The following is a 23,171-nucleotide window of genomic DNA, read 5'->3' as shown; positions in this document are numbered from 1 at the left end:
CATCAACTCCTCCTCTCCCTCGTCAGATCCACTCGGTGCTACGCACGTCACATGGCCCCTACCCAGATTTTCTCTGGATTTCACCAACAAAGTATAAATAATATATAAAAAGGGCGAGATAGATGAAGAATGATAATATTCAGCGTGTATTCATGAGTGAGATGAATAATTTTGAAATTTAAACGTTTATTAATATCGGTAGCCAATGATATGTGAAATATGATCTCGAAAGTTTACTAAGACGGACAACACGTGCCTCTGAGTTCTGAAGCTTTTGCAGGGGTCTCAATTGGATAGCAGAAGCTCCATACAATAGAGAGGCATAGAAATCAATTTTGAGGTAAAACCACGGACGAGTGATTCAGCAGAGGAACGTGAAATGTATGGATGAATAGTCTAAGGTGAAAATATCTAGATTTACAGACAGATGAGACACCCCCTACCCCCCCCCCCCCCCACACTCTTGGAAGGTTAAAAAACAAAGAAAAGAAAAAATTGATCGCCCAAACGCCTCGATTTTCGGGTGTCTATGAAACTTCGCGGGGACATGATCGGCCCCACTTTTGGGCTCCCTTTTCGACCTTTATATAATGAATATATATATGTATAGAATGACGTATCCATTACAATGCTTTTATTAATAGTCATGTGAATTATGACAATGTGTCGGTTTAATTGTGCTTGGACTTGTTGATGCGTTCTCTCACTGGAATTTCTTCTGTTTGATTTCAGTGTTAATAAAATAAAATAAAATAATTATTGTTATTAATTATTGTTTACCCCCTTTGATTTGCCAAACAAAAAAATAATGTGAATAGGGAAATTTAGTTTTGTGCGTTTAATGTTTGGTCACGTGATTTACTATGTGTTTAGTTAATATTACCGAACACTTCAAGTCCAGTTTTCATAGATAAGTAGTTTGACATTGGTGTTACCAACTGCCACCACACTTGAGGACCCCCTCGTAACGCCGCTCCTTTCATCTTCAGCATACACTGCCTATAGTTGATTAAATACGTAAACGCAAGCCTATGGAATGGACCTAAACAGAAGTACAGAATTCACATCGTAAAGGCTATAGACTAGTAGTGGTATTTCGGTGACAGTGCCTAGGACTTGATTAAAAAAAAAAAACACGTACATTTATAAGAAAATGAGTAAGTATGCCTACTTTTTATAGTTTCGTTTTACTTTATCATTTCATCTATATTTATAGTACTGCCAATACAGTGGGCCAAACAATGGTGAGCAGTGCTCTAAAAACTAGAATCTGGGTTTTATACTTGAGTACATCATTTAGAAATTTAGAAAATTAGTTTTGCTTCTGTGCGATAAATATACAAATAACAACAAATCATCATTATGATACACACTCAGATTATGTCTTTTAGTAAAATCTATTAAGGGGACACCTCTAATAATAAGGAGACCCTTTTCCATAATGACAAGATGTGTAATATCCATTACTGATGAACGAGAACGCTCTCAGAGTTGTTCCAAATAGTGAGAATTGTCAACTAAATAGACTTATTCTATAGTTTAATTCTATGGACAAAACATAACCTTATTAACTAAGTTCTGTTATTTTTTATTGAATTACTAACGCATTGAAACCAAATGTTAACTTTAGTTGACTTATTCGATAGTTTGATTCTATGGACAATTTATAACCTTTATGCTAAGGAATGCATTAAAGATAAGTTCTGTTGTTTTTGATTGAATTACTAACGCGGCTGCAAGTTTTGTTCCCCATAAAATATGAGTACATTTTTTTTTTGTTTTAGTTTCTCTTGGACTTCTACTCATCCTGCTACAAATGGGATCCATTGATGCCCAAGGTAGGCCTATGGTTTTTATTCTTGTGGGGATGCTAAAAGTAAGAGGCGATATGAACGGTAGCTCGACAAATTCCTTAAAGAGAAATAGGCCTACTGTATTAGATTTTTATTTATTTATTTATTTATTCGTTCTCCCTCACCCCACTTTCAAGCACGGATCGACGCCATATTAGCTACCAGTTTAAACTCGATCTGTACATTTAGAGAAATGCATCTGCTCCGGACCCTTACGGGCGAAAACAAAATAAAAATTTTGTTTTAGCTAATAGTTTTTTCCAAGAACTTCCAGATGGCGTATAAAATAAAAATAAACTTTGAATGGTGAATGTACACAGTGTGAAGTAATAGGGGACGGTTAAATGCTTTAAATTTATATAATTAGGAAGAAATATTAGGCTACGTTATTTTACTTTTTAATATTTCAAGGCAGCGGCTGACGTCTAAAGAAAAACTTTAATTTTTTTTTCCCTGAAATTTGTCGTGGCTGTTAGTGCGCTAATTGGCCAAAACTACTAATTTTATTTTCACGGACGGGGGTTCGGTAAATTGAAACACTTTTTTGATGAGTAGTGGCGAAATAATGTTAATTGTACATTGTTTTTCATAAATCAATTACATACGACTTTTATAAGAACAGGACTCTCACCGGGCTTTTCCCTGGACCCGTCGTACGACCCAATACTTTTTTTTCCCCATACGTCCCCCACCACACTTTCAAGCCCAGATCGACGCTATACTGGCTTCCAATTTAGTAGACGATCTGTAAATTTACGTACGGAAGCATCTGCTCCGTATTCTGTACATATTGACCCTTAAATTATAATTATAGATTTTCGTAGCAAAAGTTTGTGTATCATGGGTACACTGCTCAAGAGTTACAGTGAATTCTGTGAAATATATATCATTTTATGGCGCTTAGTGCGCGCCATGCCAAATTTGGGTTAATTGACGTCCCATACTCTTCAATTTTCAATCGTTGTTGGCGCTGTCCAGAATGAAAAACAAAACAACAACATCAAAGAGTATAACAACATGCGGTCGATGCGCGGTAGTGTCACTTTATGTGGAAGGACGACTTCTTTATTTTTAATTAATCCGATGCTATACTTAAGGATGTCACACATTTTCTTAATTATATTATGTCATAGTTTAAATAGAGGCGTAAGAACCATAATGAGACAACGTCAATTTGTCCAAGCCTGCTATAGCCTTCTTCCATGTCATGGCAGACGACCGGTGGTGGGTGCAGCAGCATCAGCATGCCGGTGAAGAGAGGTATTGCTCGCCGCCTTGTCTGTTGTTTAGTAGGCTAGACCCAGTGGCCTACCTAGGCCTAGTATGCCTACAAACAATACCTCTCATTTCTCAAGTCTCATTTTAAGTCAGACACATTGTTGTTTAGAATATTATTAACTTGTTCTGAGCAGTGATGAAGGCGCCAGGACCTGCCCGACGGAGGGGATATTGAAGGCCCCGACGGGGCAGGGAACGCTGGTGTAGCGATTCGAGTCTCATTGGGGAGGGGGAAGGGGGCCAGCCCACCGGTGGGGGTCCAGGAAGTGAAATTCTACATTTTGTATTCCAAGCATCATGAGGCTATCCAAACTCAAATTATTTTTAATTATTGTCATTGAATTATTGTTATCATCATCATCATCATCATCATCATAATTATTGTTGTAGTTAACACAAATAGTTTAATGAAAACAAAATGGTGGCTAAACGAACATTTACATGTAAATATTTTGTTTTATTTGTTTATTCCCCGACAAAATTTACTCGTCTTCCCCGAAAGGGGGATTTTGCTTCCCGACAGGGAGACTTTGCTTCCCGACAGGGGTGGGGGCTATATCCCCCAGCCCCCCTCTGGCACCACCACTGGTTTTTGAGTTTACAGTAGAAGGTCATACTCGTACAGGTGATGATAATGTACTTTTAATTTCCAGGCTTTAATACTCTATTTAAAAAAAAATCTTTCAGCACCAGAAACACCGACCAATGTGATTCTTACCCAACTAAGTGAGAATATTCTACAGTTGAAGTGGTCTGCTCCCCAAGCTGATGATCCTCTGGTGACCAACTATATTCTAACCTTAACAGATGAAGCAGGGACAGAGAAAAACTACTTGATAAGTGGTGATGCTGAAAGTTACACAATAAATAATCTGGTACCTCTTGTGCCATACACCATCGCTTTCTCTGCTTTAAATGATGATGGAGCGAGTAATGATGCACAGGCGCAAATAACTCTTGTAAAGGGTAAGTTTACATCTGCTCAGGGGTTGCGTCAGCGGGGCCCGTCGGGGAAAGCCCCCCCCCCATCCCGTCGGGAGAAAAAGCACAATTCGTTGGGGAGAAAAAAAAAATTATATGTATTTTCTACATACTGTATTAGTAGACTATAAAATCGATTAAATAAGCCTTTGAAACCCCTAATTTGTCAAAATTTCTGGGGCTTCGCCCTCAGGACCACTTTCAAAGCCTTTTAAGTATATTAATCAGCGTTAAGTTATCCATGTGACCAAAACAAACAACGCGGATAAAATTTGCTTTAATACAATTTAGATTAAAATTTCGGAAAATAAAAATTATAACATTTACCCACATGAAGCCAAAATTTTGTAGGCTAACAGAATTCAAAAACTGGATGAAAACATTTTTTATGAAAACCCCATACTGGCATAAACCAAAGCAACCTTGATTATGCAGCATGTATTGCGATAACTATGCAGCTATTTTGTTTCGTCTAGTTACTGCACCAGTTTCTATTCGACTGGTCGTCTTCATTAAGTAGGATTTTACCACTGCGAAGGAGGCCGTGGTTTAGCGAAGAACGACCAGTCGAATACAGCCAATGTGTATACAAGGGTCCTGGTCAATAGTCTCCTGAACATTGAGACAGCATCCTGTCCACCTTCCCCAGATTCAAGATAGTCAGCTTTCAATGGCCATATCAAATAAATATGTGTTGAGAAAGAGCATTTAATCAGACCTCCATGAAGGGACTTTCTTGGGACCTCTGTTTACATATGGCAAATATGATTTTTCTGCCTTGTTCATATTATGCATAATCTTGTTGTTGACCACTTTACTTTTACTTTTCAGGTCCAAATCCTCCCACTAACGTTTACCTTAAACCAAAGAGTGCTAATTTATATAATTTGGTTTGGGATGCTCCAGTTGGTCCTTATGATCACCTCTTATTACGTTACGGTCCGGCTGATGACTTGGAAGACTTTCAAGAGTTCGAAATAGAAAAGAATCAGACATCATATGATATGAAAAATCTCACACAAAATGTCAGATATGCTGTCCAGTTTTACTCTCTTAAGAATGGTGTGAGCAGTGTTGCCGCTACCATTGCATTGGACTCTGGACAGAGACCTGATCCACCGACAGCAGTTAATGTACAGAGCTTTGGTACAACAGTAGATCTCACTTGGTCTGGTCCTGATGGGGAGGTAGACGGCTATGCGGTTGCATATTATCCAACAGATGGAAGTGAAGATCCTGTGACAGTTTATTTTGATGAGGATGAAACTAGTGCCACTATTAGCGACTTGAAGGAGTCCCAGGATTACACTTTTAATGTGTACTCAGTTAAAAATAAAGTACCAAGTCCAGGAGTTGGTGTGCAAGTTACAATCCCATCACCTGCAGATAGTGAGTGCTTTTCTTTTAAACCTATGATGATAATGCATTGATGATGGTAATCAAAATCACCACCATCAACAACACCATCACTATTTCAGCCCAGGCCATCACTTTTACCACCTCTGTCACTTTTTACCACCACCACTGTCATCTTCATCATCACCTTCATTATCACTACAACTGTAATTGTGGCCACTATGGTTATTGTGACCATCAACAATAAATTGCCATGTACATTTTTTACTACCTTAACAAACTATGTGCAGTGGTCAAGCTTAACCCTTGAAAAATAATACCTGTAATGCTTATGAGAATAATAATGATAATGAAAATACAAGAGAGGCAGTTGACACAGCGGTTGCTGCTCAAGCTTTTCAACCTCGTAGTTGGTAGTTCGAGCCTCGCACTGTCCACTTCGGGCCAGAATTATATACCTCAGCTTGCATTGTGGATGGGCTGTAAAGTATGGTTTCAGGTATACAAGATCAGGCCCAACCTTTGCAGGGCCTTGCTATAGGGTTAAACATTTGGCCTGCAACATCTAATAAAAATAAATCTGTACTAATTGTGAATAATAAACTACTTCTCATTATAAAGGCCAACTCAGACAGCGTCGTACGACGCAGCCCGACCCCATTTATCGTCGGGGACAGTCTTACGCCGTCGTGAGAAATATCTTGGAAATATTAAACACGTTTAATATTCTACTAAGCGACAGCCCTCGACGCACACCATCGCGTCTGCGTTGAACTCACACAGCCCCGACGCGACAACAAATCGCGTCGGGCTGCGTCGGCCGACGCTGTCTGAGTTGGCCTTTAGGTATCTTTTATTATTTTTATAAATGTTGATGTTTTTGCCACTTTAGGAGGCTGTGTTGTTCTTGTAGGAATTAGTTTTGGTGGTCATCATGTCTACAGTAAGTTTGACAACTTTTAGTATCATAAATACACAGGTGTAAATCCATCTTTGTCAACGATCACCATGGGAATGGCCTCAATTCCAGGGTAGAAATAATATTGTTACTACTACTATACTGCTGGCCGTATTGAAAGGAGTGGATTTCGCTCGGCTTAATGGGTTGTAGTTGGCGCAGCATTGTCTGCTCAGATTTTCAACCTCTGTGGTTGGGAGTTCGAGTCTGATGCTGTCCACTTCTGCCAGTCCTAGATACCTCAGCTTGCATTGTGGACGGGCTGTATAAAATTTTCCACCTAAATGCTTTGTTTTAAGCATACAAGATCAGGCCCAACCTTTGCAGGGCCTTGCTATAGGGTTAAACATTTGTCCTGCAACATCTAATAAAAATAAATCTGTACTAATTGTGAATAATAAACTACTTCTCATTTTGAGATGTAAATGGTATCTTGTATTATTTTTATAAATGTTGATATTTCTACATTTTGATTATTATCTTGCTAGTCCACGTTTCCTCCATTGCTTAGAGTGCCACTTTGATAGTAATTCATTTTTACTTTTTGGTAATCCCGCTGGCTCTTGAGGGAAACATGAGTACTACCTTTTCATAGATTTTATTGTATGTTGTATATGAACAAGGCTAAAATAATTAAAATAAAATGAAACTACTTTAGCAATTTTTGGCAATCTTGCATGTAATTTATATTAATTGTAAAAGCATACAATGATGATAGTAATATTTAAATGAAAGGCATAGGACACTATAGGCTTTTATTTGCTCTCATTAGGGCCAAGTCCTCCTGGATTTCTTGACTATGTGCGCACCTCCAGTACAGGATACAAGATCTTTTGGGAAGAGAACTTGAACTCAGATGTTGACAGCTTTCTGCTGCAGTATCGACCAGTTGATGGCAGTGTTGGCGTGCAAGAGATCTCCGTCCCTGCAACAGAGGTCGGTGTAACTTTAGAAGATCTACAAGCAGATGTTGGGTATGAATTCAGCATTTTCAGTGTGGCCGATAATGTCCTCAGTGAGCCTGTAACTGTGGATTCAGGTAATAATAAAGACATTGAACAATATGCTATATTAATGACTATCCTTCCATGATTTACTTAATAACCATTATGCATTTTATTATTTTTTTTTTTATTCATACTTAAAAGACATGACATACAAATATTTCAAAGCAAAAAGAAAGTACAATTAAAACATTAAAAAGTGTTTTTTAACATTAAATAAAATAGAGGAAAAAAAAATAAAAACATGACAGAAAAAAGGGAAGAGTCATTCCTTAAAATTGAAAAAAACCACTTTTCAAATTTAACAGCAAGTTAGTTTCCACTAAATCAAATAGAGGCAGCAAAATATTCTTTAAATTCATACATCTTATAATTTTTTTTACATAACAAAACCAGGAAATTACTGTAAATAATGATTATGATTATTACATTCTTATCACATTATGTTTTTAAACATGGTTTTCTCTTGTAAGTATCTTTTTTTTTATTCCATGGAAATATTTTATTTTAATTATAAGTTGATCTCAACTGTAGTTTTAACTTATAGGAAGTTATAGCATTTTATTATTCATTTATATGAATCTTTGTCTCTGAATGGTTGTGGTTTCTAGACTGATGCTTTTAATTTTTTTCATAGTCATCATGGTTATCAAAAGGTTTTTTTATTTTACTTATTTTATATTTATAATGATTAATTTCTTGGCTTTTTAACCTGTTAATCATTGACGTTGAAGAGGAACTTCTCAGTGATTTGTTTCACAATTCTGTCCCGCCAAATGAGTTGCTATGTTCTCTTCTATCATAATTTTTGTTCTTGGTCTAAATAACCAAATGAAATAAAGCAACTATGAAAAATACTGCACCATTAATTTTGCTGTACATTTCTTCAATAATTCACAGCTCCAGAACCACCACACGAGCTTAGTTTCGAAAGCATTACAGAGACTTCCCTCAATGTCTTCTGGCTGCCTTCAGATGACTTATCCGTTGATAGCTACTATCTTAAGTACTCTGAAGTAAATGCTAATACGGAAGCAGTATCAGTGACGGCTCCATCTACCGCTAGGAATGTCCTGATTGAGGATATTGTCCCAGGTTCTGAGTACGAGCTTAGTCTTTCCTCTGTCAGTGAGGGCATCAAGAGTCAGCCTTTAACCCTATTAACAGGAAATCTGCCAGGTAAGTGTCCCCCCCCCCCATTGAAAGTGTCCGAAGCAGAAAAATGACACTCAAGTAGTTGAAAATCACCTTATTAGAAAAATCTATTTTAGTAGAGGGGTATTTTTTGAAAAGACAAAGGCAATTAGTTGTTTTATCTAGGTAAGTATCTTCAAAAAACACCAACATCAATGTTGATTTGTGTTTTGCGAGAGTTTTAAATGTAATTCATTTTTTTTTTTAGAATCAAACTTATTGTATTTAATTCTGTATCCTTGAAATATTTCTATGAGTATGATAATTAATTATGATTTTATTGAATATGATGGTTGATCTTCTAATAGCAATCAATGCACCTCATATAGTTTCTATTTATAATGTAGTAAACCAATCAAATCACTTCCTTTAGTATAGTTAATCACAATAGACCAATGAAATCACTCAGTTTATTTTTGATCATTAAAATCAGCCAATCAAAGCACCATAGTTAGTATGCTCTCAAATTAGCATGTCTACAACAAGTTGGATGACACCATGGTTTTTAGTCAGACACTATGCCAAGTCAAAAATCATACTGGAGCATGTTTGAAAGGGTCTTATACAATGTATTTAATCAAACACCAATTGTTTTTTATTTTTAAGATTCAGTGGTGTTTTGTCAAATACAAAAGTGTAGATCAGACTGACACCATTACTGTTTTGTTAAAGGTGTCTGGAATTCAATGTACCTGGTACCAGAAAAAAAAAACCTGATTACATTCCAAGCAGTTGGACAACAATTGTTTAAGAGACAAGAGAACATGTTGTCACCTGATTTTGTTGAGTTCTTTTTCACATAGCATGTCCTTTTCAGATCCCTGTTTCAGTCAACCGTGCAAAAATATGGGCTTTTGTTTCGTGGATAAAAGCAGCGGTTCCCCTTCTTTCTACTGTTTTTGTCTCAATGGCTTCTCTGGATCTGATTGTGGAATAGGTAGGTCACAGCATGCACCTATAAATTGTTAATCCGTGATAAATCTGCAGTGGTAAATGTGCGCCCCTTTCCATGGAGCTGAATATATGAAATTTTTTGGTAGCACAGGTGCTACCTTCATAATAATAATAATAATAATAATAATAATAATAATACCTTTTATAATCTAAAAGATTATATAACATTTGTGTACCGGTATCTATTTAGATACTTGTACAGTACTTGTATATATGTCAATCATTGTATGTGGTGGTGACAAGGGAAACAGTCATAAGTCGGAAAAACAAGTTTGGAGTTATTAACTTGTAAAATTATGAATTCTAATAAGGATGATTTTGCGAGTGTTTTATAGGGTAAACAAAATGTAATTTTTCATACTTCCGGGTTATAACGGCTCTCTAAAAATTATGATTTTGGGCATTTTAAGGTAAATGTAAAAAAAAAACTGTTGAGTGAATTTGATTGTTTAATATTTAAACTACATGATTCTGTTGAAAACTCGATTTGTGAAAATATTGACCTCTACCATTGTTTTGGCCTATATTTCAAAACGGCCAACTCGACTTCCGACTCTTCCCCTTGTCACCGCCACATATGTATTTATTAAATATCAGGGGTGGTGCCATGCTTTGCCCAACTGGGAGTCCATTGTGCCAATGTGAGGGCTGATTCCCCGACCAGAGCATAAGTGGGGCGGTCGGTAGCGATCTGGCGGTGTAGTCCCTGGAAATTATGAAAATTTAGGGGTTTGATAGGCCTAATTAATCAATTTGAGAGTCTAATAAAATAAAGGTATTTTTTCTTCTTCCTGATGAGTTGTGTTTTTCTCCATGGTGGCCTGCTATGCCCAACACTGGGCCCTGGCCCTCGGCCCTCACTGGCACCACACCCTGTTAAATATACAATTTTTGTATGATACTACTTAAATAACTCATATGCTGTGTTATATGTTGAAAGGGGTAAGACTGAAGTCAAAATCTTATTGTACCTGTTTGAAATATGTAAGCCATATGAAGAGTTTTTATCAAATCTAAACACCCAGTCTTGCACTGTAGTGTAGTAAGCATCAATTAAATGCATTGTTAGCAAATAGTTAATCATTTCCCGAGTTGAAAAATTCTTATGAAATACCCTTTCTGTGCCTTTTTTTTGCAAATCTTGCTCACCTAATATCTTACTACAACTTGAATTTCTTTTATTTAGTTTCACACAAACTAGAGCACTGCCGTCAATCAAAGTCACATGTTTATAAAGGGCAGCCATGCTTTATTATTATAGATTGGACAGTTCTTTTTTGGGGTCAGTGACTATTTAAACATAACATATGTGATTCTTATTTTTATTTTAATTCTTTGGATATCTTTTATTTTGGGTGGCTAAACCCTCTACTTGTTTCAAAAGATGTTCTGGGCTCTTTTAAGTGCCCGCGAGCCACATTGGGTACACTGGGCCTATAGTTTATTGTCCTTGTCCGAGAAGACTTGATCCACCACCAGAGCCATAGGTGGGCGTGCCGTTCAAACCAGCACCGATATTTACTGAACTGTACACCAAAAAGGAACAATCATTTATAATTTATTGGATAATAATAACCATAGATTCTTACTCCTGAATTCAAATATAGTTGAACAATATATTGGTTGAATAAGGATTTCATTTAGCCAGATTTAATTTGATTTTTTTCAAAAGTCTTGGAGAATTTTCTACATATTATATTTCCCAATAAATGAGTATCATTATTAATGAATAATAAATGTTTTAATGCAATTTGTATTTTGCAGATATTGATGAATGTGATAGTTTACCATGTCAAAATAATGGTATTTGCCAAGATCTAGTCAATGGATATGATTGCATTTGCATTTCTGGGTTCATTGGCAATAATTGTGAGACAGGTACGTCAAAATATGAATACAATAATAACACAAGGTAAAGGTAGTAACATATTCATTGCTGAATGTAGGGGAATGAGCTGTTAGGGCAGGGGTGGGCACAAAAATACATCGGAGAACCAAGTTGAATTATTGATCTGACACTGCAGACGCAAGCAAACTCATCATGAAAATTTGATGTTTACCAATATGGTTACAAATACCTTTATACACTGCTTTAATACTGCTTTATGTTAAGTCGGGCTGTAACAAGAATGGGTGGATGGTAGAAATATCAATTTCTTTTCATGGGCTGCCAAAAAACCGATGTTGGGCTGCATGCAGTCTGTGAGCTAAATTTTGCCTACTTGTGTGTTAGGAGCACCTCATACTAATCTATCATCGCCTGTCAACTAAATTGCCAGTATGAATGTAGGTTGTAGAGTCAAACACACATTTATATTAAAATATATTTTTCTTCAGTGTCTTTTCTAATACATTTACCAAAGCCTTTTTGTATACAGACGTAGATGAATGTGCCAGCACACCCTGTCAAAATGGAGCAGCCTGTGTGGATGATATTAATAGTTACAGGTGTACATGTCTACCGGGCTTCGAGGGGTTTACCTGTGACATAGGTAAATTATTTTATTACAAAATGAAAATCTTCATTTATCTGTTATGCCCTGTCCAGACTATCAAATTTTATTTGACATAAACATGTGACATGCCTAAATATGGTCATGATGACATCACATCATGACCATATATAGGTACATCATGACCATGTATTGGCAGGGAGATATTACACCTCCCTGGTATGGGCATACAATAGTTTTGTATGAGCATACAATAGTTTTGAATGCAGAAGGAGGTTACTGATGTTACCTATTCCTAGGGGTCAAGAAAGGAGTGTTCACATCGTGACCCTGCTCCTACCAATCCTTTTACCACTATACACAAGGATCGTATTGTTGAGTTTTTAGAACTAAATCGACATCGTTTCCCAGAGTATGAACTCATGAATAGATTTGATAAGAATCTTCTGTATCTCTATATAATGTTCAAAAATTTCATCTTGATTTTATGGTTTGTCATTGTTTATTGTTATATTATTTAGAGTATATTTTTTTACATTGTATATGCTTGACCATTTTTAGACATAGATGAGTGTGCAAGCAGCCCTTGCCAGAATGGTGGAGTGTGCAGTGATCTAACTGGTGTCTACACATGTACCTGTCAAGATGGTTTCACAGGAGCAAATTGTGGAACGAGTAAGTTGTCATGGGTTACATCATTGACCAATTAAAGCAGCTGTCTCATAAATTGTCATATACCTGCATGCAAATTACAGATTTATAAGTTTTGGTGGTTTCTGTCTAATAAGTAAGTTGTAGCTATAGAAACAATACAGTACTATGTGAAGAATTTAGTGCAATTTAATTACATTTTCTTAATTACAATTAAAAACATTTCTTTCAGTATAGTATTTGTGTATGCATGTTCTTCATCACTTGCACCTATAAAAACATACATTAATTTTTTCATCCCCTCTTTTCTTCCTTCTGACTATCCCAAGTCTTAACTGATGACTCTGTCCCCGACCTTTTTTCGTCATCCGAAAGTTTCATTATTCAGATCCCTGGATTTGGAAGTTGTGCCAGTAATCCGTGTCAAAATGGCGGAGAATGCGAGGAAGAGAATGACGCATATTCATGCATATGTCCCGAAGGCTTCCTGAGCTTAAACTGTGATATAATTGACCTCTGCTTGGATAATCCTTGCAAAAATGGAGGTATATGCAACATGGATGGAAGCACATTTGGTTGCACCTGCACAGGTGGATTTACAGGTGACACCTGTGATGAAGATATTGATGAATGTGTGAGCAATCCATGCAGCAATGGAGCCTGTAGAGACATTGTTAATGCATTTGCATGTGATTGTCATGAAGGCTTTACAGGACCAATGTGCAATATCAATATCAACGAATGTGAAAGTTCCCCATGTTTAAATAATGGTGAATGTCAGGATTTGACTGGAAGTTATAATTGCATTTGCAAAGATGATTATCGAGGTGAGAACTGTGAGGAACCTCCTTTTTGCATTGATGATCCTTGTAAAAATGAATCTCCATGCATAAACCAGGCCAATGATTATGAATGTCTTTGTAGTGGAGGGTTCACAGGAAAAAACTGCAGCATAAACATCAATGAATGCGAAAGTGCTCCCTGCCTCAATAACGCTGTTTGTATTGATCATGTCGACCATTACAATTGTAACTGCGCCTCTGGATTTGCAGGAGAATTTTGCGAGAATGACATCGATGAGTGTTTGGAAGATCCTTGCTTGAATAATTCAACATGTCAAAATTCTGTTGGTCATTTTGAATGTTTATGTGTTCTAGGCTTTGTAGGGCACTATTGTGAAACTAACATAGATGATTGCATAGATTCACATTGCGAAAATGACGCAAAATGCATCGACCTAATTAATGATTACCACTGCGAATGCCCATCAGGCTGGACAGGGGATGTTTGCAATGTTGAAGTTAATGAATGCGATAGTCATCCATGCTTTAATAATGCTACGTGTGTTGATGTTTTCAATGGATACAATTGTACGTGTATAGATGGGTTTGTTGGATCCAACTGTGAGATCGATTATAACGAATGTAATTTAAATCCGTGTCAAAACAACGCAACATGTCGAGACGGTGTCAATTATTTTATTTGTGATTGCTTGCCGGGTTTCATCGGTTCAGACTGCGGAACCAATATTGATGAATGCGAAAGTAATCCTTGCTTCAATAATGCCACATGTATTGACGGAATAAACAACTACCTTTGTGAGTGTTTGGAGGGGTTTGTTGGAATCCGTTGCGAGCAGGATTTTGACGACTGTGCAAGTGATCTTTGTCAGAATAACGCCACGTGTGTTGACCTCATTGATAACTTCCGTTGCAAATGTGCTGCAGGCTATTCAGGAAATCATTGTGAACAGGATATCAACGAGTGTGAAAGTAACCCCTGTCAGAATAATGGAACATGCAATGACTTACTTAATAGATTTGGGTGTGCATGTTTACCAGGTGTTACGGGTACAATGTGTGAGATTGATATAAACGAATGCACCAGTTTGCCATGCATGAACGGCGCGGAGTGTGTTGATATGCGTGATGAGTACACTTGCTTATGTTTGCCAGGATTTGAAGGCAGCAACTGTGAAGTGAACATTGATGAATGTCAAAGTTTACCGTGTATGAATGATGGCGTGTGCCACGATTTACAAAACTCTTTTAGTTGTAGTTGCTTGGATGGCTTTGGCGGATTCTTATGTGAAACAGTAATAGATGTTGATGAGTGCGAGAGTGCTCCTTGCAGGAATAATGCAACATGTACAGATTTAGAAAACGAATATGCATGTGTCTGCCTACCAGGTTTCAGCGGTCAGGACTGTGATGTTGATGTAGATGAATGCAAGAGTAATCCGTGTCAGAATAACGGCACATGTCACAATGAGATCAATGCATACTGGTGTACATGTTTGCAAGGTTTTGTTGGAGAAGCATGTGAAGTGAATATTAATGAATGCGAGAGTATCCCATGCCTTCATGGGGCCACCTGTATAGATGATGTCAATGGTTACACCTGTATATGTGGTTCTGGCTACAATGGCACAAATTGTGAAGAGGATATAAATGAGTGTGCAGGAAATCCCTGTCTGAATAATGGAACATGCGAAGATCTGATTGGTGCTTATAATTGCTTGTGTAGTTTAGGGTATAGCGGTGATTTTTGCGAAATGGAGGTTAATGAATGTGAGAGCGCACCATGCCAAAATGGAGCTGATTGCATCGATGGTCTGATGAGCTATGAATGCATCTGTGTTGCAGGATTTATTGGTTCGTCATGCGAGATTGATGTGAATGAGTGCGAGAGTGATCCCTGTCTAAATAATGGTACATGCCTAGATAATCACAATGCCTATCAGTGCCTATGTGTTGAGGGATTTGTAGGCCCCACTTGCAGTGAAGATGTTAATGAATGTAGAAGTGCACCTTGCATGAATGGTGCTGTCTGCCTTGACCAGGTCAATCAGTACACTTGTGAATGTGCACCTGGATACAGTGGTGTGAATTGTGAGGTGAATATCAATGAATGTGCTAGCAGCCCTTGTAGACGTAATTCAACGTGTGTAGATAACGTGAATGGATTTGAGTGCATCTGTGAGGCAGGGTACAATGGAACCACTTGTGATGTAAACATAGATGAATGTAGAAGTCAACCATGTCAGAATAATGCATCATGTATTGACTTCATTAATATATATGAGTGCATTTGCATTAAAGGTTTTACAGGTGTCAATTGTGAAGTTGATATTGATGACTGTGTGCCTTTTCCCTGCTTGAATAATGGAACATGCCTAGATGCTGTAAACAACTATTCCTGTGTGTGTTTTGATGGTTATGAGGGTTTTGACTGTGAAGTGGAGATAGATGAATGTCTCTTATCACCCTGCATGAATAATGGAACATGCCTAGATGCTGTGAACAATTATTCCTGTGTGTGTCTTGACGGTTATGAGGGTTTTGACTGTGAAGTGGAGATAGATGAATGTCTCTTGTCACCCTGCATGAATAATGGAACATGCCTAGATGTTGTGAACAACTATTTCTGTGTGTGTCTTGACGGTTACGAGGGGTATGACTGTGAAGTGGAGATAGATGAGTGTCTCTCATCACCCTGTATGAATAATGGGACATGCCTAGATGCTGTGAACAACTATTCCTGTGTGTGTCCTGATGGTTATGTGGGTTTTGACTGTGAAGTGGAGATAGATGAATGTCTCTTATCACCCTGCATGAATAATGGAACATGCCTAGATGCTGTCAACAGCTATTCCTGTGTGTGTCTTGACGGTTACGAGGGGTATGACTGTGAACTGGATATAGATGAATGTCTCTTATCACCCTGCATGAATAATGGAACATGTCTAGATGCTGTCAACAATTATTCCTGTGTGTGTCTTGATGGTTTTGAGGGTTTTGACTGTGAAGTGGAGGTAGATGAATGTCTCTTGTCACCCTGCATGAATAATGGAACATGCCTAGATGCTGTGAACAACTATTTTTGTATATGTCCTGAAGGTTTTGAGGGGTATGACTGTGAAGTGGAGCAAGATGAATGCCTTTCATCACCCTGTCTAAATAATGGAACATGCCATAATGAAATAAATTATTATAATTGTTTGTGTGCCCCAGGATTTGAAGGAGAAACATGTGAGATTGACATCAATGAGTGTGAGATCGACCTTTGTAAGAATAATGCAACATGTGTGGATCTCGTGAATAGTTATGCTTGCTCATGTGAGGATGGTTATGTAGGAGAGAGATGTGAACTTGAAGTGGATGAATGCAGTAGTAGTCCTTGCAAGAATGGTGGCTTGTGTGTTGATATAGTAAACATGTTTACATGCACATGTCCAGTAGGGTTCACTGGCACCTTCTGTGAAATCAACATTGATGAATGCAGTAGTGATCCTTGTCAAAATGGAGGATTCTGTGTTGATCTCATTAGCAGCTATAGCTGTGACTGCATCACCGGCTACACTGGAGAACACTGCCAAATATTTTTTGATGTGTGCCGTAGCAGTCCATGTAGGAATGGCAGCCCGTGTATCAATGATGGCTTTGGAGAATTCACTTGCGCTTGTTTGTCAGGATTCAGTGGAATACAATGCCAAGAGGATGTCAATGAGTGCTTAAGTGGTCCGTGTCAGAATGGAGGAATTTGCCATGATCTTATCAATGAATACGAATGCTCTTGCCCAGACACTTTCAGTGGTACAGAGTGTGAAATGCAAATTATTGTTGTTCAAACAAACTTTTGCTTGAATGTTGTCTGTCAAAATGGAGGCACATGTATCAGTTTGGATTCCGGGTTTAATTGTATATGTTCCTCGGGCCATCAAGGGTCACACTGTCAGGAGGATGTGGATGAGTGCAGAAGCAATCCATGCCAGAATTCTGGCATCTGCATTGATTTTGTAAACAGCTACAAGTGCACCTGTCCAGACTATGCACAAGGTAATAACTGTGAGTTTTTGCTGAACAGATGCAATAGTTCGCCGTGTTTAAACGGTGCATCCTGCTTGGACATACCCGATGCGTTTATTTGCGTATGTGCTCAAGGATTTGAGGGTGATCTTTGTGATATTGATGTCAATGAATGTGCCAGCAGTCCTTGTCAAAATGGAGTGTGTTTGAATTTGGAAAATCGGTATGTATGTGACTGTACAGCTGGATACGAAGGCTTCCAGTGTGGAATCAACATCAATGAATGTTCAAGTAATCCATGCTTGAATGGAGCCACATGTCTGGATAATATCAACAGTTTCTTTTGCACATGTCCCATTGGAGTTCAGGGAACACTTTGTGATGAAGACATAGACGAGTGCCTGTTTGACCCCTGCCATAATGATGGTGTTTGTACAAATGTAATGAAAGGATATGAATGCGAATGTATCCATGGATTCAAGGGTTTTGACTGCTCGATAATTGATTTTTGTTTTGATTTTTGTCAAAATGGTGGTCGATGCATTGATGATATTGTTAGCGGTACTTCGTGTAGCTGTCAGCTGGGATTTGAAGGTCAACAGTGTGAGATTAGTAAGTCTCCTCAGAGGTCAAATATCATTTAACAGCATGAACATGTATGTCTTGAAAAGTAATCGGTCTTACTGTTTTTGAATTTAGCACCTTCTTATTAAACCGCAACCCACCATCCCACCTGCAAGTGTATCACATACGTTTTCATTCCAGTTCATTATAATAGTTAAAACTATAGTGTTTATGGCTGTATCAACATACATTATTTGTATACCTAACACTATATTTTGTGATATTGAAAGTCAATGTGCAAAGGAAGCGCTTTGGTTTCCCAACCTCGTTGTCAGGGTTTCAAGAGCAAGGCACTTTATCTGCATTGCTTCTCCCCACCCAGGAGTATAAATGGGTACCTGGTGGGGATGCCTGCTACTGTGCCAAGATGGCAGCAACAGGTGGCCCAATGACCAGGGAAAAACTTACAGTGCTTCGTATCTGTATTAAGAAAGGCACTATATAAATGACCAGATTAAATTACATTAGTAAGAAATATAAATATGGAATTTTATTGTTCTAGATTTGTAGCTCTACAAAGACAGTAACTGTAGTGTTAAACCCTGTCCAAACTACCAAATTTTATTTGATAAAAACATGTGACATGCCTAAATATGGTCATGATGACATCACATTATGACCATATATGGGCATATCATGACTATATATGGTCATACAACAGTTTTTTTTGTCCAAGAAAATTTGATAATGTGGACAGAACATAACGTAATAGCGTAATGGTGTTTACATGTTTTATAACAGACAAAGGTCAATAAATACAAAAACTATAACAAATTACTTAAAATGATTAATTCCTGGTTTTTTTCAGACACCCATGAATGCGACAGTAATCCTTGTGTGAATGGTGCCACCTGCCTTGATCACATCAATCATTACTCATGCACCTGTCTACCTGGATATGCAGGTGTCAATTGTGAAATAGGTATGTATTTATTCTGTTTATGTACAACTTTACAATGAATTATTTCTTATAATACTTTTAATTGAAGCGCACTACCCTCTGTGTGCATAAAGAGAATAATTTTAAATTAAGAATTTTCAAACATTGTTGAATGGTTTTGCTAAAGGGAAACTTCTATTAAGGTGTCCCTCATAGCAAAAGTTGACACCACTTCTGTGAAGATATTCCTCTTACTTCGATTGCATAAATATGTTTTGTTTTGTGATGTTTGTAGTGTCGGATATTAATGAGTGTGCAAGTGCTCCTTGCTCTAATGGGGCTGCCTGTATCAACCTGATTGACAGATTCCTGTGTGAGTGCAGTGCTGGCTATACGGGTGTATTCTGTGAAATCGGTAATGTTCTACGATAATAAAATTAATTTTTATTTTTCGAAAGTTTTAATTACATTAGACTTTTTTTATACCTTGTTTAGCGAACCCACCGTCTGCCAATAACGATGATTTCGAATAAAAATATTAAATTTTATTTTTGACCAATTAGCACACCCACCACCACGGGAAAAAAATGGAAATTTATTACACTTGCTGCTAAATCTCTAAAAATAAGCTATGTATATTTCTATCAAATTATATAAATTTAAAGCATTTACCCATCCCATTACTACACTGTTTACATTCACCAATAGTTTTATTTGCATTTTTTCCTCCATCTGAATGTTTTTGGCAAAACTATATATGATATAAGATGATATCCCCCTCCTCTGAGGATCTTATAAGTTTGCGAAACAAGGTATACAAAAAGTCTCATCTAATGAAGATAAACTATTGATTTCTACCTCCTTTAATTTTAAAAAACCTCTATGAAAATGAAATGTCGCCCTCTCTCAATCAGCCAACACCTAGTTACAATTTATTTTGTGAGAAAATTTTTAGGGATTGGAAGACAGCATCTTAACAACAAGGCACAACTATTGCCAGAGCTTTGATGCACTTAACATCAAATGTTTAAAAAAAATAGAATTTACCCCTCACAAAATGCAGGGGTTTTTTTCAGTTTTGTAGAAATTGATGATGAACTTAAATTTGACTTAAATACCAAGATTACATATAATAGGCTGCAAAAGCGTATGTTTTTTCTGCGCAAACTTAAATCTTTTAATATTTATCAAACCATTTCACAACTATTTTATAAGTCCATTTTACCAAGTATTTTAACCTTTTGTTTAGTTTGTGTCTTTGGTAGTTTGTCTTGAGCAAGATTATCCAGATATTTTATACAACTCAACTAAAATCAACTTTATTTTATCTGATCCTACTCATCATCTTTTTAATAAATTGTGAAAAGTAATAGAAACAATCCCATATTACAACGTAAAATTAAAAATAACAGATATGGAAAGTCATTCGTAACTACTGTACTGCAATTAGATTTTATAGTGTTTTTTTTTTTAAGCTGGTGTTTATCATTTCAGATATCAATGAGTGTAGTAGCAGCCCATGTAAGAATGGTGGAACATGTGAGGATAGAATTAATTCCTATGTCTGTAATTGCAACCAAGACTATAGAGACCCAACCTGCTCAGTTGGTAAACACATTTTCTATTCAAGTTTTGAATGTCTTGTCACCCTACATGAATAATGAAACTTTCCTAGATGCTTCACTGACATACCCTTCATAACCATCCAGACACACAAGAACAGTTGTTTGCAGCATCTAAGCATGTTCCATTATTCATGCAAGGTGATGAGAAAGACATTCATTCAAATACAACAGATAGAATTAACGATTGCTTTTAAAGGGTAAGTTTGTATGATGTGGGGTGATAGGATAGGTTCAATAAATTGAACTTTGACCTTGAATAGGAGACAGTACTAAGTACTAAGACAGGGCACTGCTAACTGCAGCCTTAACATCGGCGCTGGTTTGAGCTGCTGCTCACTCAGGGTTTTGTTGGTAGAAGACTTCTCAGATAAGGACTTGCTTCTGCACTTTCAAGAACCCATTGCATCTTTATTAGAATAGTAAAATTTATTTCAAACTGTGTGCATTATTTGAAGTTTTTAGTTACTCATTGTGTTAATAGATTTTTCTATACTGTATTAGGATGGTTTTGTTCATGTTCACATATTAAAATGTTAGTATATATTATAATGTATATGTAGTTAACACTAGGGAGGTTTCGCACGCGAACGCGTACAGTTAGTGTGACGGATACATCATCATTTTGAGTCAGGCCAGGGTCATAAACAGGGCTTATCACAAAATAACCAACACTTCTTGGCAATTTTAAATTTCCAAAACCTTACATTTACTAATAAAACTTTTTAAAACATGAGAAAAGAGAACAGAGTATAGTATGCCTAATCTAAGGCCCTAGACTACACTTGAATTGCGCTGTGATTGCTAAAAACACAGAATGGCTATGAACTGTTACGGATAGCTAAACATATGCGTACACATATTTGTTTGCGTACGAAATCTCTCTACTGTTGTGGTTTAACAGATGCTTAGGTTACTTCCCTCCTGAGTGGTTTAAACTCTACAAAGAAGAGCGAACACCTGTAGAATACAAGCAAGACGAGTAGCGCCCTTGCGATGCAAATCAAACCATTACAATACATAGAATGTTTTAAATTACACAATTTAATACTTTCGAATCAATACACTTCTATATTTTTTTTGCTTTTTAAAACTACACAAGTAATAATTTGGACACATGATTTGCACAATTTATAATTTTTAATTAGAACATTCTTTTTAATGTTTACAAAATCAATTTGTTTAATGCACATCCACCTCAATACAGTACTTAAGCAGCACTGGCCCACAGCTCATATCGAGTTGAACCAGGAGCAACCTCCAAGGAAAAAAGATTGATATGCTGTACAAATGATATTGAAGGAGGTGGGGGGGGGGGGGGGGGGGGTTTAAGAAATAATTGGGGATGGCGAATAGATTTAAGAATATTCAAAGCTGAGAGAAAAAGAAGAGCAACACCAATTTTCTCTCTTTTTTTTTTTTTATTAGTAAAAAACCTGCATCTAAAGGCCAACTCAGACAGCGTCGTACGACGCAGCCCGACGCGATTTGTTGTTGCGTTGGGTCTGTGTGAGTTGAACACAGACGCGATGGTGTGCGTCGGGGGCAGTCGCGTAGTAGAATATTAAACATGTTTAATATTTCTCATGACGGCTTAAGACTGTCCCCGACGATAAATCAGGTCGGGCTGCGACGGCCTACGCTGTCTGAGTTGGCCTTTAGAATAAACATTTTCACAAATGCACCTCCCTCTGTCTTGTGAAATTCAGCATTTTACATTCTACCAGATGCTCATATACATCGGAGGAATATAAACCTATAAAGTGCTCATAGCTACAACAATCCTAGATTTGGCATAGTAAATGGTGTATTTATGGGGTATTGAGGGAGGTGGTGAAAAAAAGCAGAGGTGATTTTAAAAGTGTTTTTTTTTTTTTATATAGAAGGGGGTGGAAACCTTAGAAGTTTTCACGTCCCGCTACTCATGCTTCACAATACGCCACTATCACGTTTGGACCTGAGCTAATTAATACAGTTAGAGTTTGTGAATGATAGATGATCAGTATCCATTACAGTAAACTCCTTCACAATTTCAGCAGACGTCAAGAGAACACTGCTTGTTTGTGGTTTCAACTTTCACAATTCTGTTTGGTTTTTCAGTCTTTCTGCAAACTACTCAACCTTCACATCAAGTCCCATTCTTCTACGCTTTTCGTTTGTTACCTGTTTGTTTCTTTGATAATTTTGTTTTCTTTCTTCTTTCAGGCATGCATTCATTTGGTTGTTTATAGAATTGCATGCTCCTATAAATTTTTTCCATGGATGATCTTTATGACATTGTAAAAACTGCTTGATAATTGCATTACATTCCGAGCTGTGCATATTTCCTGCTAAATCCGGGTGCATTTTCGTGATATTCTCTCCTAGACCGGGCCTATTCCTATAAGTGAAGATGCAAATGTGTTTGTTAATGCGGCTTCCTTGAGCTGGTCGAAAGCCGGGCCTCTGCAGTACCAGCTAGGCCTAGGTGAATTGTTGTTTCGTTCGCCAGAAAAAGAAAGGCTCGCTCACACATCAGTCAGCAGACCAGAACTGACAGAGGCCTAGCCTAGGTC

General features: G+C 37.3%; 2 protein-coding genes across 3 annotated transcripts in view; both read left to right on the top strand.

The window, feature by feature from the left end:
- Positions 1 to 997: 997 nt before the first annotated feature.
- LOC117117577 (fibronectin-like) lies at positions 998 to 9,618 on the top strand. 2 transcript variants are annotated; one of them, XM_033261918.1, is made up of 7 exons: positions 998 to 1,157; positions 1,785 to 1,838; positions 3,819 to 4,097; positions 4,944 to 5,501; positions 7,199 to 7,465; positions 8,331 to 8,609; positions 9,442 to 9,618. In XM_033261918.1, exons 1-7 carry the CDS (start codon positions 1,154 to 1,156, stop codon positions 9,591 to 9,593), a joined length of 1,593 nt encoding a protein of 530 aa, XP_033117809.1. In that variant the 5' UTR covers positions 998 to 1,153; the 3' UTR covers positions 9,594 to 9,618. The 2 variants fall into 2 exon arrangements, with proteins under 2 accessions (XP_033117809.1, XP_033117810.1); XM_033261919.1 differs by lacking the exons at positions 998 to 1,157; positions 1,785 to 1,838 and adding an exon at positions 2,866 to 3,113.
- Positions 9,619 to 10,185: 567 nt separating this feature from the next.
- LOC117117556 (neurogenic locus notch homolog protein 1-like) overlaps positions 10,186 to 23,171 on the top strand; it is a 23,790-nt gene continuing 10,804 nt past the window's right edge. Inside the window, 8 exon segments of the mRNA XM_033261889.1 lie at positions 10,186 to 10,219; positions 11,343 to 11,456; positions 11,957 to 12,070; positions 12,593 to 12,706; positions 13,012 to 18,102; positions 18,923 to 19,036; positions 19,290 to 19,409; positions 20,489 to 20,602. Of these exon segments, the coding sequence (XP_033117780.1) occupies positions 10,186 to 10,219; positions 11,343 to 11,456; positions 11,957 to 12,070; positions 12,593 to 12,706; positions 13,012 to 18,102; positions 18,923 to 19,036; positions 19,290 to 19,409; positions 20,489 to 20,602 (5,815 nt within the window).

Source organism: Anneissia japonica, unplaced genomic scaffold (assembly GCF_011630105.1).
Source record: "Anneissia japonica isolate Jap-2015-1 unplaced genomic scaffold, ASM1163010v1 scaffold287857_len828801_cov194, whole genome shotgun sequence".
Lineage (NCBI taxonomy): Eukaryota > Metazoa > Echinodermata > Crinoidea > Comatulida > Comatulidae > Anneissia > Anneissia japonica.
Note: the sequence above shows the minus strand (reverse complement) of the source record. Positions and strands in the feature narration are given on the sequence as shown.